The sequence below is a fragment of the Elephas maximus genome, chromosome 3 (genome assembly GCF_024166365.1).
Source record: "Elephas maximus indicus isolate mEleMax1 chromosome 3, mEleMax1 primary haplotype, whole genome shotgun sequence".
NCBI classification, from domain to species: Eukaryota; Metazoa; Chordata; class Mammalia; order Proboscidea; family Elephantidae; genus Elephas; species Elephas maximus.
Window position 1 is genome coordinate 3,039,176 of NC_064821.1, and position 17,387 is coordinate 3,056,562.

Below are 17,387 nucleotides of genomic sequence, written 5' to 3' on the forward strand. Positions count from 1 at the left end.
GAGCTTCATTCCTTTTTAGGGCTGCGTAATATTCCACTGTATGGATGGACCACAGTGTGTTCATCGTTTGCTCAGGATCCGACAGGGCTGGGACTCAGTAAAGCAAGTGAGGGTTGTCCAAGTGCAGGCTCGGGCCTATTTTTATGTAAAATGTTGATATTTTGTTCATCATGGATTTTTATGTACTAACTTTGGTTTTTTCAAAAACATCTCATGCCAATATTACTTATCTTGATCGTTCCGTTTTCTGACACCCCTTTAAGTTTTGCATGAGAGAAGGGTCCAGCTGGGACCAGCTCCCAGGCCCCAGAGGACGCAAGTCCAGGTGTGAGCTTTGCCCTCCAGGCGGAGGTTTGCCTCCAGCTCAAAATTTTAGGAGGTGCCCAAGACCTCAGCATCACGATGTGTTGTTGTTGGGTGCAGTCGGGTCGACTCCAGCTCAGAGCCGCCCCATGACACGGGGTTTGCTGATGTGTTGTTGTTGAGTGCTGTCGGGTCGACTCCAGCTCGGAGCCGCCCCCGTGACACGGCCGAACTGCCCCGTTGAGTTTTCTTGGCTGTAACCTTTACGGAAGCTGCCTACCAGGCCTTCCTTCTGAGGTGCCCCTGGGTGGACTTGAACCTCCAACCTATCGGTTAGCAGCCAGACGTTTAACCGTTTGTGCCACCTGATATTCCAATGTGCTATTTTAAAAAGCTGAGATCAGTGTGTAAAAATCCACAATGAACAAAATGTCTCCGTTTTACATAAAAACAGCCTCCCACCCTGCACTTGGCCTACTCTGCCTCTCTCCCCTCCCCCTCATCCCGGCCCTATGGAATCCTGTCTTCATTTAACGTCTTGAAGTTCTGTTTATCACAGATATTTTTGATTGGAGAGAGGCAGAGGTTCGCCCTCAGAGCCCTCACAAGGAACCAACACAGTCAGCACCCTGACTTTGGGCTTCTGGCCTCCAGACCTAGGAGGAAACATATCTCTGTAGTTGTAAGCCACCCAGTGGAGCCCTGGTGGCTCAGTGATTAGGGTCGGTAGTTCACAGCCACCAGCTGGAGAAAGGTGTGGCCGCCTTGGAAGCCCTATGGGGCAGTTCTGTTCTGTCCTGCAAGGTCGCAGTGACTCCACAGAATTTTTTTTTAAGGTCCCCTGTTTGTGGCACTTGGTTCCAGCAGACCCGGGACTCTCTTACACTCCCTCCCCCTCACTTAATTATGGGGGGAATCTAGCTTCCCCTTTCTGGGGGCTCTGCACTTCCTCCCTCTCTATTGCCGACAGTGCATTCCAGCAGCGAGGGCCTGCACCCAGGCCCAGGCACGCACTCACCTGGAAGGTCTAGGCCACTCTGGAACCCCTGAGAGGAAAGGGAAGTGGATTTGGGGGTGACCTACCACTGTTAAAAATCCTGAAAAAATAAGGCCACAAGAAGCCACCAAGGAAAGGAGCCCTGGTGGTGCAGTGGTTAAGCTCTCAGCTGCCAACCAAAAGGTTGGTGGTTTGAACCCACCCAACAGGTCTGCAGGAGAGAGACCTGGCAATCTGCCCCAATAAAGATTTAAAAAAAAACCCAAACCAACCTGTTATCATCGAGCTCATGAAGATTATGGCTTAGGAAACCCTGTGGGGCGGTTCTACTCTGTCACATGGGGTCACTATGACTCAATGGCACCCAACAGCAACCAAACCAAACATGAACCTCATTGCCATCGAGTGGGTTCTGATCACAGCCACCCTATAGGACAGCGTAGAACTGCCTCATAGGGTTTCCAAGGCTGTAAATTCCTATGAAACAGAGTGGAACTGCCCCACAGGGTTTCTAAAGCTGTAATCTTTATGGAAGCAGACTGCCACATCTTTCTCCCCCAGAGCTGCTGGTGGGTTCAAACCATCCACCTTCCGGTTAGCAGCCGAGCACTTTAACCACTGCACCACCGCAGTTCTTTCCTGACAGCAACGTTCATCAATTAAAGAAACACAGTCAGACGTTGTTAAAGAGGAGCCACCAAGGAACTTGACGGACCTGCCCAGCCACACAGCTAAGGGGTAGCAACCTCCTAGCCCCCCCTCCTGCCCCTTGAGCAACACGTCTTATTTTCTCCCTTATCACACAAGCAAAACGTGAATGTTTGGAAACTGCAGAGAAGCTCAAAGAAGAATGTTTTAAAAACACCCATAAACCCTACCCCCCAAGAGCAGACACCGTAAAGATTTTAGGCTGCTTTCCTCTGATGTTATTGTGAGCTTGTAGTTCAACATTGAAGTATTTACACCTAAATAATAATTAATAGTAATAATTTAACGTTATTTTTACAAAGCCAGCATCTTAGTGAATGTCTCAACAGCTTAGTTTGTAACCTATATATTTTTTCCTCTTAAAAGTGTTCTGTGCCCTTGAGGGCCCTGGGTTCCTGTTAATGGTGGTGGAGTGATGGGGGGGTAGTGATGGGAGACGGGGGGTCCCCAGGTGCCATGGAGTTGATTCTTACTCATGGCGACCCCCTGTGTGTCAGAGTAGAAGTGTGCTTCACAGGATTTTCACTGGCTGATTTTCAGAAGTCGGTTCCCAGGCCTTACTTCCTAGTCTCTTTTAGTCTAGAAGCTTGGCTGAAGCCTGCGCAGCATCACGGCGACATGCAAGCCCCCCTGGCAGACGGGTAGTGGCTGCACATGAGCGGCCTTGGCCAGGAATAGAACCCGGGTCTCTGCTCGGAAGGTGAGGACTCTACCACTGAGCTACCACTGCCCCCATCGTCACTACCATCACCGCAGTATCGTAGTCCCTCACTGCCTGGGTGGTGCAAACTGTGAACGTGCTTGGCTGCTAACCCAAAGTTTGTTGGTTCAAACCCAACCCAGAAGTACCTTGGAAGAAAGGCCTGGCAATCTTCTACTGAAAGGCAGTCACAGCCTTGAAATCCCCGTGGAGCCCAGTTCTGCTCCGACACACATGGGGGTGCTGTGAGTCAGAGAGTTGACTCCACGGCGACCGGTTTTGTTTTTTCTGTTTTTATTGTAGTATCTGGCTTAGATAGCACTTTCCGGAAAAACTTGGTTCTTCCCCGAAGCAACGTGTGTCGCCCGTTAAAGAGGACCGGCTGGCCCGTGTGCCTGTGGGACACTTTTCTGTGTGCCTCGATTTGAAAGAGCGCTATAAATCCCGTGTTCTACCCAGGGGACTTCTCACTGGGATCCAGGCAGTTTCCAGACCTCATTAAATAGAGGGCCCCTGTATGTTCCTACAGGTCATTTGGTGGTGTTGACATCACCTGATTAGAAAAGAAACTGAAATGATACGCAAGCTCACTTCTCCAAAAGCAGGGCCACGGAGCCAAATGGGGACCATCCTGGTCCAGGCCCTTTTCTCCCCGCGGCTCCCTGCTTTTTCACTGGCTGCCAGAACAGGGACCGTGCAGCCCATTCTGCCTGGTTGATAGGAAACTCTGTTCATTAATAACTTTATTCGATAGCAATCTATCAGGGCTCGAGGTGGGGAATGGACAGAGAGCTGAGGTCTTCCCTCGGATTTCATTAATCCATTTTCAAGAGCTATTGGGAAAGACGGTTCTAGATTTTTCTCTGAGGTAACTCTGTCCAGAGTCCCTGGGTGTAAATGGCTAACACACTCGGCTGCTGACGGAAAGGCTGGGGATTCAAGTCCACCCAGAGGTGCCTGAAAGAAAGCTGGCAATCTACTTCCAGAAAACCGACCAGCGACTGTTGAAAACCCTGTGGAGCCCAGTTCTACTCTGACACGCACAGGATCGCCACCAGTAAGAGTCGACTTGACGACAACTTGTTTATGTAGTTGTTAGGTGACATCAACTCAGTTTTCACTCATGAGGACTCTGTGTGACAAAGGACAACCTCCCCATAGGGTTTTCTAGCCTGTCACCCTCGCGGGAGCAGATCACCAGGTCTTTCTCCTGGGAGGCCACCGGGTGGGATCAAACCGCTGACCTTTGGGTTAGCAGCTGAGTGTTTAACCATTTTGCCACCAGGGCTCCTTGGTTTATGTAGAGGAGAATAAAAATAAAAGATGTACCACGAGTACCACAGCCTCCACCTGACTGAGTCCAGAACAACAAGATGGTGCCCGGCTACCGCCACCAACTGCTCTGACAGGGATCACAATAAAGAGTCCTGAACAGAGTTGGAAAGAAATGTAGAACAAAATTGTAACTCACAAAAAAAGATCAGACTCACTGGCCTGACAGAGACTGGAGAAACCCCAGGAGTATTGCCCCCAGACACCCTTTTAACTCAGTGCTGAAGTTACTCCTGAGGTTCGCCCTTCAGCCAAAGATTACAAAAAAAAAAAAAACCCAGTGCCATCAAGTCGTTTTGACTCATAGCGACCCTATAGGACAGAGTAGAACTGCCCCGTACAGTTTCCAAGGAGCGTCTGGCAGATTCGAACAGCCGACCCTTTGGTTAGCAGCCATAGCACTTAACCACTACCCGCCAGGGTTTCCTAGCCAAAGATTAGACAGGCCCATAAAACAAAACGAAACTAAAAGGGCACACCAGCCCAGGGGCAAGGATGAGAAGGCAGGAGGGGACAGGAAAGCTGGAAATGCAGAACCCAAGGTCGAGAAGGGGAGAATGTTGACATGTCCTGGGGCTGTTAACCAATGTCACAAAACAGTATGTGTACTGTTTAATGAGAAACTAGTTTGTTCTGTAAAACTTCATCTAAAGTACCGTAATAAAAAACAAATAAAGGATGTAATGACGATAACCCCCAACCTGAGGTCAACCCCGTTGACTTTTGAGGGTTGTTCCTGTGTTTTTTACAGAGCTGGGAACACAATTTCGTGTCACCGGTTTTATCAAACGACGGCAGATGTAGCTGCGGCCCTGTGGGCAGATTCAGCCGTTTGAAGACTTCCTTCGCCTGATCTCATCGCTGGCTGGCAGCTGCGCGTTAAAAATGCTCGGTTTTTCTTTACTTCCCCTTTTCTCAAGCTGCTTTGCTCAAAAGACCCCAAAGGCCTTCTGAGTTTCCACCCTGGAGAGTCAAGTTCAGGGAAACGTGCTAACCTTGATAAGGACCCTTGGCGGCCGTAGAAGGAGGGTTGACGTTTTTTTTATTTTTACTTTTTGACATTTTTTTATGACAATGTTCAAAGGTACAGAAGGCTCTGGAGCTAAATACATAAGGTTTTCACTGGCTCATCTTTTTCGGAAGTAGATCACCAGGTCCAGACGAATCCGCCTTGGAAGAAGTACAGCCAGAATCCTCCTTGGAAGCAAGGGTGGTGAGAGTACGTCTCACTTACTGTGGACGTGTTATCAGGAGGGATCAGTCCCTGGAGAAGGACATCACGCTTAGTAAAGTAGAGGGTCCATGAAAAAGAGGAAGACCCTCAACGAGCTGGACTGACACAGTGGCGGCAACAACGGGCTCCAGCGTAACAAGCTTGTGAGGATGGCGCCGGACTGGGCAGCGCTTCAGTCTGTTACACGTGGGGTCGCTGTGAGTCAGAACCAACTAGACGACACCTAACGACAGCAACAGAAAAGTTGAGCTAAATTCACAGTGAGCACCCATATACCAGCCACCTGGGTCCTATGATGAATGTTTCGTCATATTCTCTTTTCTATCCAACCCTCCATCTATCCATCAATCCATCTTGCTTTTTTTAAACAAACAAACAAAAAGAGCAGTTTTAGGTTTACAATATACTTGTGCAGACAGTACGGAGAGTTCCCATATACCCTCTCTCCCGCCCTGCTCCCAGTTTCCCCATCATCAACGCTTTGCTTCCTGTGGCCGTTTGTCACCACTGATGGGTCAGTATTGGCAGATCACGAGTAACTGAGGTCGGTAGTTCACCGCAGGTTCACTCTGTGTTGGACAGTCCTGTGGGCTTTGACAAACACACAACGTCACGTGTCCCCCGTGGCAATATCACGCCGCCCTAAAAACGCCCTGGGCTCCCCCATTCATCCCTCCGCCTCTCCCTGGCAATTACTGATCATTTCGCCGTCTCTGTGGTTTTGCCTTTCCCAGAAAGTCACAAAGCGGAATCACAGTATGTAGCCTTTTCAGACAGGTTTCTTTCACTTTGTTGTTGTTGTTGTTAGTCGCCATCGAGTCGATTCTGACTCACGGCGACTTCATGTGTTCACAGTAAACTGACAAGTCTGTGACCTTTGGGAAGCAGATCACCAGACCTGTCTTCCGAGGCACTTCTGGGTGGGTTCGAACAGCCAACCTTTTGGTTAGCAGTCGAGTGCTTACCCTCCATATCTTTTCGTGGCTTGATAGCTCATTTACTTCTTTTTTTTTAATAATATTTTATTTTGTTTAAAGTGACAGTTTGCACAGCAAATTAGGTTCCCATTTAACAAGTGCTACACAAAATTATTCAGAGATATTGGTTACGTTTTCCACAATGAACCCATTTCTTTTTACTGATGAATACTCCGTTGTATGAACAGACTACAGTTTATCCATTTACCTATTGAAGAATCTCTTGGTTGCTTCCAATTTTGGGTGATTATGAATAAAACGCTACAAACATTCATGTGTGCAGGTTTCTATACAGACATAGGTTTTCATTTCCTTTGGGTAGATACCTAGGGGTGAAACTGGGTTTTATAGTAAAACTATGTCTACGATTGTAAGAAACTGCCAGACTGCCTTCCGAAAGGATGGTTGTTGTTGTTGTTGTTGTTGTTAGGTGCCGTTAAGTCGGTTCTCCATGCACAACAGAACGGAACACTGCCCGGTCCTGCGCCATCCTCACAAACCTTGTTGCACTTGAGCCCATTGTTGCAGCCACTGTGTCGATCCATCTTGTTCAGGGTCTTCCTCCTTTCCCTCTGCTTCACCAAGCATGGTGTCCCTCTCCAGGGACTGATCCCTCCTGATAACATGTCCGGAGAATGTGAGACTTAGTCTCGCCATCCTCCCTTCTAAGGAGCATTCTGGCTGTATTCTTCCAAGAGGGATTTGTTTGTTCTTCGGGCAGTCCACGGTTTATTCCGTATTCTTCACCAACGCTATAATTCTTCTTTGGTTTTCCGTATTCATTGTCCAGTTTTCACATGCATATGAGGCAATTGAGAACACCATAGCTTGGATCAGGCGCGCCTTAGTCCTCAGACAGACATCTTTGCTTTTCAACACTTAAAAGACGCCTTTTGCAAAAGATTTGCCCAAGGCAATATGTTGTTTGATTTCTTGATTGCCGCTACCATGGCTGTTGATCGTGGATCCAAGGAAAATGAAATCCTTGACAACATCAATCTCTTCTCCGTGTATCACGATGTTGCTCACTGGTCCAGTTGTGAGGATTTTTGTTTTCTTTACGTTGAGATGTAATCCCTACTGACGGCTATAGTCTTTGATCTTCATCAGTTAGTGTTTCAAGTTCTCTTCACTTTCAGCAAGCAAGGTTGTGTCGTCTGCGTATCACATGTTGTTAACCAGTCTTCCTCCAATCCCGATGCCACGCTCTTCTTCAGAGCCTAGCTTCTCCGATTATTTGCTTAGTGTGCAGATTGAATAGCTACGGTGAAAGGACACAACCCTGACGCACACCTTTCCTGACTAAATCAGGCGGTATTCCCTTGTCCTGTGCAAACGACTTCCCCCCGTTCTATGTACAGTGTCCGCATGAGCACAATTAAGTGTTCTGGAATTCCTGGTCTTCTATAATTTATAACGACCCACACAGTCGAATGCCTTTGCACGGTCAATAAAACACAGGTAAACACAGGTAAACACCTCTCTGGTATCCTCTGTTTTCAGCCAGGATCCATCTGACAGCAGCAATGACGTCCCTGGTTCCGTGTCCACTGTTTTGGACTCCGGCCAGTGTTCGCTGCTGTCAGTGTTTTGGATTTTAGTCGTTCTGGTGGGGATGTGAAGCCGGCTGCCACGTCCTTCTCCCATGGAGCGGCTGGTGGGTTTAAACCACTGACCTTTGGTTAGCAGCCGAGTGCTTAACCACTGGGCCACCAGAAAACCATTGCCAAGCCCATTGTCATCCAGTCGACTCTGACTCACAGCGACCCTGTAGGACAGAACAGAATCGCCCCCTCGGGTTTCCAGGGAGCGGCTGGTGGATCCGAACTGTCCGTCTTTTGGTTACCGGCTGAGCTCCCAGCCACGGCGCCACCAGGGCTGCTAACCGTGGCCGAGAGCTTGGCAGTTGGAACACACCCAGGGGAACTTGGGGACACAGGCCTGACAATCTGTTCCCGAGGGTCAGGGCCTGGGAAACCCTGTGGAGCAGTCGTAGCCTGCCATACATGGGTCACCGCGGGCCACACGGGGGTCACCGCGAGCCACACAGGGGTCACCACGAGCCACACGCGGGTCACCGCGAGTCAGAATCTACGCCACAGTGATCAAGAACAGCAAGGACAGGTGTGTAGTGGTAGCTCACTGTTCTTTTAATCTGCAATTCCTTTTTTTTTTTAGTAGTAAAGATTATTTTTATTAAATATCAATAAAATACACGTGAGTATCTGTGGTGTCATTTTATGGGGTAATTTTCCATATATAAGTGCCAGATTCTAACTCATTCTCAGCTGTTTTGTGTGAATTTCTCATTTCTTCCCTATTTCTGTACACCAGTGCTTCTCAGATTGAATAGGCGTCAGAATACCTGGAGGGCTTGGTAAACTTAGGGACCCAGACCCTACCCCTAGAGATTCTGATTCAGGAGGTCCGGGATGGGGCCCGAGAGCTGCCATTCCTTTTTCATAGGCTCGTTTTCCCCCTGCGTATCTTCTCTGGTGACCTGTCCTTCAGAACGTCTGCCCTTTTTGTAACTGGGTTGTTTTGTTTTCTCATTGATCGGTTTTAGGAGTTCTTTGTGTATTTTCTTTACAAAATTTTCTTTGTGTATTTTCTTTACAAAATTCTTTAGGAGTTCTTTGTGTATTTTGGTCTTTTCTGAGAGATGTGTTTCCGCAGACATCTTCTCCCAGTGGCATGAGCTTTGTCAAATGCACACCCCGCTGTGTGCGTTACCCACGGCCCATCAAGAGACGGGATATTCCCACCCTCCATGTATCAGCGTGGTGCGGCTGCTGTAACCCATTGCCACAGATTCAGTGGCTTAAGCCAACTGAAATTTATTCCCTTACATTTCTAGCAGTCAGAAGTCTAAATTCAAGGCGTCAGCAGGCCTGGTTCCTTCTGGAGGCAGCGGTGAACCTGTTTCCTATTTTTCTTTTGGTTATTTCAATTTATTCTGTACATTTTATTTATTCTATTTTTTTATGTAATTTATTTTATATTAGTTTATTTATTTAACTTTATGTATCCAGTTTTATTCATTTCAGATTACTTTGTTATAATTTTGCTTATTTTAATTAATTTTATTTATTTATTCTATTTTTTAATTTCAATTTATTTTATTGATTCTATTTTTGTTTTAATTTACTGAATTTATTTTAGCTACGTATTTTATTTTAATTAATAAATTAAATTTATTTCAATGATTTTTATTTCATTTTATTGGTTCTACTTTTATGAATTTAATTTAGCTTTTTGTATATTTAATCTTATTTAAATTATTTCACTTATTTAATTTTATTGTATTTTATTCATTTAATTTCATGTAGTCTATTTTGTTTTATTGATTTTAATCATTTCAATTTATTTAAAAATTTTCTTTTCTTTCTTTTTTATTTTGTAAGTTGGCAGATGTCCTCTTTCTCTCTGTTTCCTTCAAGGACCTTGGCCAGATGGCTCATCAAAGTACCTATAGTGAGAAATTTTGGTGGGTCAGTCTTTGCCAAAATATTCATCTGTGAGAAGGTCCTATGGTCAAGACTCCAGGGTCACCTCCTTCCTGGCCACTGTGTGGCCCCCGTATCCCCAGCGTCCCTGCTCAGATGGGCTTCCTGTCCTCGCCAAGGTGCCGTGACCACCATCCAAGTTCCTGGGCTCTGATGGGAGAAAGAAAGGTCCCCACCTTGCTGGCTGTCCAGGGCCCTCGCCTGCAAAGTGGGTTCATGAGCGACCACTGTCGCAGGGGGACAGGTGGGGACGTGTGGGGATGGGGAGGTGTGAGTCTCCTGTGGCTGCCAGCACAAACTGCCTAAACTTAGTGTCTGAGAACAATGCACACTCATAACCTTGCAGTTCTGGGGTCAGGGGTCATACATGGGTCTCACAGAGCTGAAATCTGGGGGTCAGCTGGTTCCTTCCAGAGGCTCCAGGAGAGAACTGTCTCCCAGGCTTTTCCAGCCTCTAGAGGCCCCACATTCCTTGGCCCATGGCCCCTTCCTGCGTCTTCAGAGCCAGCCGTGAGCATCTTCCAGTCTCTCTCTCTGCTTCTGTCTTCACATCTCCTCCTCTGACTCTGACCCTCCTGCCTCCCTCCAATGAGGACCCTGTGATCATGTGGGCCATGTGGGTGACCCAGGATCATCTCCCGTCTGAAGCCCCTTCACGTCATCCATCTCCAGGGTGGTTTTGCCCCATGAGGTACCATGTCCACAGGTCCTGGGATTACAGCGTGGGCATCTTCCAGCGACCTATGCTCCACCATCTCTTTTTAACTCAAAGGGACACTCCCTGTCCCCACCCCTCCCCACAGCACTCCCTGCACTCCAGTTACCTAACCCCTCCTCCTGATTTCAGCGAGAGACCCCAGCATGGGCCCATCCCATCCTTAATCTGCCCTCCCCTGTTTCTTCCCAGCAGACCAGCCGTCACAGCCTCCAGGAAGCTCACCCTGATACCCTCCCTCCCTCTAACCTGCAGTCTGAGGTCCTCAAGCCTTCCACAGACCCCTGGGGGCTTCCTCCCAGCCAGGAACCTCCCACTGCATCTGATTTCTCTAGGCCCCCAGCAAGCCCCAAGGAGCCCTGGTGGTGCAACTGTTAAGCACTCATCTGTTAACTGGAAGGAACCCGCCCATGGGTACCTCAGGATAAAGACCTGGTGATCTGTTCCTGTAAAGATTACAGTCTATGAAACCCCACGGGGGAGTTCTCTGTCACGTGAGTCAGAGCTGACTAGACAGCACCCAACAAAACAACAGCAATCAGCAAGCCCCACCAGGCGTGCTGGCTGACATGTTTGCTGATTCTGAGTGTTTATCCTAAGCTGGCCGGGGACGTTCGGAGGTTTCCGCTTTTCACCTCCTGGCCACCCAGCAGTTTCACTTCCGGCCACCAGGGTTAGGAGGAGGAGGAGAAAGTGAGCCGAGATGGCAGTGGAAAAGGCAGAAAATCCTCCCGCCCCTCCATGGGCCTGTTTCCTTAGGTCACCCCTTTGCTGCGGGGACAGAGACTGAACTGGGGGTGATTCTGCCCCCACCAGGGGACACTGGGTGATGTTTGGACACATTCGTGGTTGGCACCACCTGGCATCAAGTGGGTGGAGGCCAGGCATGCTGCTCAACACCCTACAGTACATAGGACACCCCACCCCAGAGAATGATCAGACCCCACGTCAGCAGTGCCAAGGGGGAGAGACCCTGTTCACACCAAACACCAGAATAAACTCCCAACGGGTCAGACAGTGAAGAGCAGCAGGCCCTCCAGCTCCTGTGATTTCCCTCCCCTCTCCTCCCTACTCAGCGTGTGGATTTTAATGTGGGCAGCGTCCTAGGACATCAGTAGGTCAGATGATTATAGGACGCAGAGTCTCTTGGGGGTCAGTGAAATTCCCTAACCCAAGGATTCTCATCCCAGAAGATTCTGCCCCCAGGGGACACCTGGCAATGACTGGAGACATTTGTGGGTACTGTGACTTGGATGGGGATGCTACCAGCATCCAGTTGGTGGAGGGCAAGGATGCTGCTCAACACTCACAAAGCCCAGGAAAGCCCCCCACAACCAAGAAATACCTAGCCCCAATTTCCATAGCGGAAATTAATTTCTGCCCCAACAACTGAAAACTGAAGTCTCAGTAATCCATACCCAACATTGAGCACGCATTTCGTGCCGGAGAAAATCTCCAGAGAGGTTTCGGTCTGCTTTTTGTGTTCATCAGGTTTAGGGCATCTGGGTACCTCGATCTGTCCCCCAACAAAGGGAGTAACCCGATGGAAATGTTTCTCATCCTGGCATCCCCGTTACTCCTACTTCCCTACAAGAGGTACCTGTCCACTCTCTTGCAGAAAAAATGCTCCCCAATTTCCTGCCCACAGCTGCCTTCAGAGGCACCTCTTTTTCCAGCCCCCATGTTTTTTTTTTAAGTTTACATACATTAATTTTATTATTTTTAATAATTCAAAGAAACAAACCAAAAAATACACCAAGTTTCTGCACGTACAATTCCATGACATTGATTACATTCGTCAAGTTGTGCAGCCACTCTCACCCTCCTTTTCCCAGCTGTTCCTCCCCCATTAACATGAACTCTCTGCCCCTTAAGGTTCCTATCCTTTCAAGTCGCTGTTGTCAGTTTGACCCCATACAGATAGATCTTAAAAGAGCACAATACTCCAGGCAGACATTCTTTACTAGCTAAACTATTGTTTGGTTTTAAGAAGACTTCAGAAGATATTTTTTGGTTTAAGGTTTAAAGACTATTTTAGGGCAATAGTTTCGGCAGCCCCCATGTTTTTGCAAGCTGTTTCAGTTTGCTTTTCGCCAAGAAGCTACATGTACTTTTTTTTTCCTCTACCCACAGTTATTCCAGGTTAAAGCGTTTTGGCCAGCAACTGCACGAGGCCTGGTAGGAATTCTAAATGGGTACGTCTATTCGTGAGTGAGCTGGGGAGATTGAAAATAAAAACCAGGGTCACTAATTGTAAAGACAGAAACAAAACCAAAACCAGAGTAAGAATTGCTTCAGTTGCAGGAAACCCTCTGGAATTCCTATCTGCGCTGAAAACACGATGCCACAAAATGGGACTGAAGTCTCCTTGGGTGTGTTCCAATTTAACTCATACGCGAAATATTTTACCGAATTTACCCCCAAGTTGGAGTATTTTTCTTCGGCTCCGTCTAAATTTTACTCCAGGAAGACAGTTCAGTGAATTTAACGGCGAAGTGGAATCTCGGTGCTTGGTTACGTCAATTTTTGGTCGGTACACGAAGTACGTGCCTGAATTTAACCGAGAAGAGTAATACTTTCGTACTTTAAGTCCAAACTTGAGATCACACACCAAGTATTTTTTATTAAATTTGCATATCTTTAACATTGGAAAGTTGTAAACTGTAAGTTGTTTGAAACTAAAAGGCCGGATCAAGAGAACAACAATGACGGCCGATTATTACGAGTTATCACTGAAAACACGTTTATCCCATGGGGGAGGGGCGCCGGGACCCCCGATATTCCGGGAGCTTTGTCGCCCCCGAGCCGCACCGGGAAGGGGGTCTCGCTGGGTGAAGGGCAACGGGGATGACGGCCGGAGACGGGGTCACCGCGAGGCCCCCCAAAGGGGTCCCCCACCTCCACGCCCCCGCCCCCGCCCCAAGGCCTGGCTGTGGGGGCTGGTAGGGCGCGCGCGGCGCGTCCCCGGCACCGCGGCAGTCCCACCCCCAGAGTGACGGGGGCGGGGGGCGGGACCCGAAACTGTCTGACCAATCCACGACATGTCTCCGCCCCCCGGCGCTCAGCCGCTGGCCAATCAGAAGCTGGAAGGGGCGAGCACGCGCAGTTTTCCCGGCGGCCCTAGGCCCCACCCCTTCTGCGGGCGCATTCCCAGCAGCGTGGGGCGTGGCCTGGGCGCAGCGTCTATAAAGGCGGGCGGCGGCGGCGGCGCCATTTTGCGAACGGCGAACAGCGGCGGCGGCGCGGAGAGGCGCAGCGGAGGTTTTGCTGGTTTCGGACCCCAGCGGCCGGATGGTGAAATCCTCCCTGCAGCGGATCCTCAACAGCCACTGCTTCGCCAGAGAGAAGGAAGGGAATAAACCCAGTACCACCATCCACGCCAGCAGCACCATGCCGCTCCTCAGCCTGCACAGCCGCGGCGGCCGCAGCAGCGAGAGGTGAGCGCCCCGCCCGCGCCCGAAGCTTCCAGAAGCGCAGGTCGGCGGGGCCGCCCCGGGCGCCACAGAAGTACCGGGAGCTCTAGGTCCGCCCTTGGCCGAGGCCGCAGTCGGGCGGCGGCGGGGGCGGTTCTCGGGCCCGGGGGGTGCGGGGTCCTGGGGATCGAGGTCGCCGTGGGCCCGGCGGTGGACCGAGGGGGCTCGCGCGCGCCGCCCTAGGCTGCATCGGAGTCGGCCTTGGGATGGGGCGGGGGCCGGTCCCCTCGACGTGGGAAGCCGGGGTCGCCTAGGCCTGGCGGCGGACGCGGGGCGCCCCTCGTCCTCTCCGCGTCGCCGGCCGGTTTGGGGGCGGGCGCCGATCCCCCGGGCTGGCCGGGGAGGACGGGGAGACACTGGGCTCAGCCCGGGCCTGGCGGGGCGGTTCTCTGTGCGCCGGCCGAGCAGGAGCGGGCTGCTCCGGGTGGGGGCGGACCTCGGGGTGGCCCCCTGGCCGGCGGCGGGGCCGGGTCCGCGGGGCGCGGGGGGCGCTTCCCGGGGCGCTGCCGCCGAGTCGGGGGGCCGGGACGGAGCCGAACAAAATGGAGGCGTCTCCGGGGCCTGTTTACAAGGCGCTGCAAATGGCTGCTGGCGCTCCGGCTGCGCGATTGTGAAAACCGCCCCGGGGCGCTGGGCCGTCAGCCGAGATGACGCAACCGGGGGGCGGGCGGGCCGGCGGGGAGGGCGGGCCGGAGGGAGGGAGGGAGGGGACGGGGGCTGCCGCCGGCGGCGGGGCGGGCGGCGGGGCGGGACGTGGGGCCGCGGGCCGCCGGGAGGAAACAGCGGGCCGCGGCTTTCTGCTCGGGAGGTCTCATCTGGTTGGGGGTGGATGACAGACAGCGGAAGGCAGGGGCTGAGCGGGTTTGTTTAAAAAGGCAGAGAAAAGGTTAGACCTGTAGGCTTCGGTACAGAGTGAGGAATGGAAAAAGGAAGGGAAGGTTGGCTAGGGCCGCAAATGGGAAGTAAAACTCGCTGACGCATTGGGTGGGGCAGACGTGGTCCGTGTTTTGAAACAGCTCGGGGGTCACAGCAGGCTGGGCCAGGCTGCTCTGGGGGCAGGACCCGGCAGGGCCCGGGATCGAGCACTTTCTTCTGTCCGAAGCAGCTTTAAATGGCCTGTAACTGCCTGGGGAGGTGTCCCTGGGTGGCACGGATTCTCAGGCGCTGGACACTTGGTGGTGACTAACAGCAACAACTGCTTGGGGTTCCCTGGCGGCTCGGGGCCACCCGGTGGATGAGGGTGTTGGGTTTGCCACCACAGAAGACCTGAGGGGAGAGGGAGCGGGGCTAGCCAGGCAGACGTGGGCTCCTGAATGCCGCTGTGACTTTGAAGGTCTTGTCAAGTGAAGGGGGTCCATTCCGGGATTCTCAGGTGCGATGGCCTGCTGACTCTTGTTTTCCTTCAGTTCCAGGGTTCCCCTCAATTGCTGTCGTAACCTGGGTCCGGGGCCTCGGTGGTGCTCCTGATGCCCCTCACCCACCCCTGAAGATCCCAGGTGGGCGAGGGAATAGTCAGAGGGATCACAATCTTTCAGCTAATTTATTTTACTCTGTGAGTATGTTGGGTCCCCCGGGGTCCCTACGCCCCTCGGGTCAGTAGGCTGGGTCCCCGGGGTCCTTAGGCCCCTCGGGTCAGTAGGCTGCGTCCCCGGGGTCCCTACGCCCCTCGGGTCAGTAGGCTGCGTCCCCGGGGTCCCTACGCCCCTCGGGTCAGTAGGCCGGGTCCCCGGGGTGCTTAGGCCCCTCGGGTCAGTAGGCTGCGTCCCCGGGGTCCCTACGCCGCTCGGGTCAGGTGAGAGAACTGCTGGGTGGGCTCGTCCAGGAAAGGGTTCTCGTACCTCTGCGGTACGGCAGAAGCTCCTTATACATAGTGCAGGGTTTGGGTTAAATATGTGATCCCTGGATCCCAGGGGAGCCGGAGCCCCCGCTGGCAGCGTGCCAGCTCCTGCTGTGCCAAGCTGCCTCTCCTCAGAGGCCACAGCACCTGTGCTGGTCTGGGTGCTTCGCTGGGTTTTGCAGATTGCCAGCAGCCAGTGTGGGCTCCTTGTGCGGTGAGTGGTGGTGTGTGTGGGGTTCTCACTGCGTGCGTGGTGCTCTGCTCCCTTCTCCAGGATAATCGGCTGAATGTAACAGAGGAACTAGCGTCTAACGACAAGACGAGAATCCTTAACGTCCAGACCAGGCTCACCGAGGCCAAACACATCACCTGGAGAGCTGTGCTGAGCAGCAGCAGCCTCTACATCGAGATCCCAGGCGGTGCCCTGCCAGAGGGGAGCAAAGACAGGTGGGAGCCGCCCTGGGGGAGGGGCTGCTGCGCATGTTCCTACTCCCCAGGGCTCTGGGACACTGTCACTCCTCGGGGGCGGGGACAGAAACGTTGCCACTGCCTCAGAGCTGGGTGAGGGAGGAGGAGAGACAAGTCAGGAGGGGGCCAGCCATTGTTAGTTGGGGGTGGGGGTACCTTTTTTAGGGTGTAGGCCAGTGGGTCTTGTCTCGGGTGATTCTGCCCCCAGGGGACACTGGGTGATGTCTGGGGGCATTTGTGGTTGTCTCAGTGAGTGGGTGGAGGCCAGGGATGCTGCCCGACAGCCTCCAGTGCATGGACACCTGCCATGTCCACAGTGCTGAGGGACCCCCTGGCCTGGCCCTTGGGTGGGCGTGGGCCGTGCTGACCGCGGGCGGTCCTCTCAGTTTCGCAGTTCTCCTCGAGTTCGCCGAGGAGCAGCTTCACGTGGACCACGTCTTCGTCTGCTTCCACAGGAACAGGGATGACAGAGGTAGGGGCTTCAGCCACTGGCCTGCCGGGGCGCGGGGCGGCAGGGTCCCGCAGGCAGCGCGCTTGTCTTGCCACCTACCCCTCTTTCTGCTGGAGGGAGCCCGCACCCTCACCTCGGGCTCCAGGCGCGCCCCGGTCTGCCAGGCCTGTGCCCAGCGCTGACAGCCGTGTTTCCCCACAGCCGCGTTGCTCCGTACCTTCAGCTTTTTGGGCTTTGAGATTGTGAGACCGGGGCATCCCCTTGTCCCCAAGAGACCCGACGCCTGCTTCATGGTCTACACGCTTGAGAGAGACTCCTCGGAGGAGGAGTAGTGGCCGCCGGCCCCGCCGTCTGTCCCGGTGGCTGCGCTGTCCTTCTCCTGGCTGTGTCCGTGTCTTGTAATCGTGCAAATAAACGCTCACTCCAAATTAGCAGTGGATTTCTTGAAGTTTAATATTGTGTTTGTGATACTGAAGTGTTTGCTTTAATTCTAAATAAAAGTTTATATTTTCCTTTTTTACTGCTGGTGTAAGGTGATTAAGCTGGCCCTTGGAGGAGCTTCTTGCTGAGGTGTGCTGGAGGCAGCCAGGCCCCAGGCCTCAGCGTGGGGATGGGTGGTGGTCTGCCCTCTGTCGCTCAGACGGAATAAAGATGATCCCACTCCAGACTTGTGCTGCCTCTGCTCT

At 52.1% G+C, this 17,387-nt stretch overlaps 1 protein-coding gene across 1 annotated transcript; it reads left to right on the forward strand.

Moving 5' to 3' along the window:
- The first annotated feature begins 13,673 nt into the window (after positions 1 to 13,673).
- On the forward strand, positions 13,674 to 17,221 carry OAZ1 (ornithine decarboxylase antizyme 1). Its single transcript, XM_049876287.1, is given in 6 exon segments — positions 13,674 to 13,909; positions 15,352 to 15,409; positions 15,411 to 15,497; positions 16,057 to 16,229; positions 16,637 to 16,722; positions 16,903 to 17,221. Coding segments are annotated over 6 exon segments (681 nt in total). The 5' UTR covers positions 13,674 to 13,763; the 3' UTR covers positions 17,034 to 17,221.
- The last annotated feature ends 166 nt before the right edge of the window (positions 17,222 to 17,387 follow it).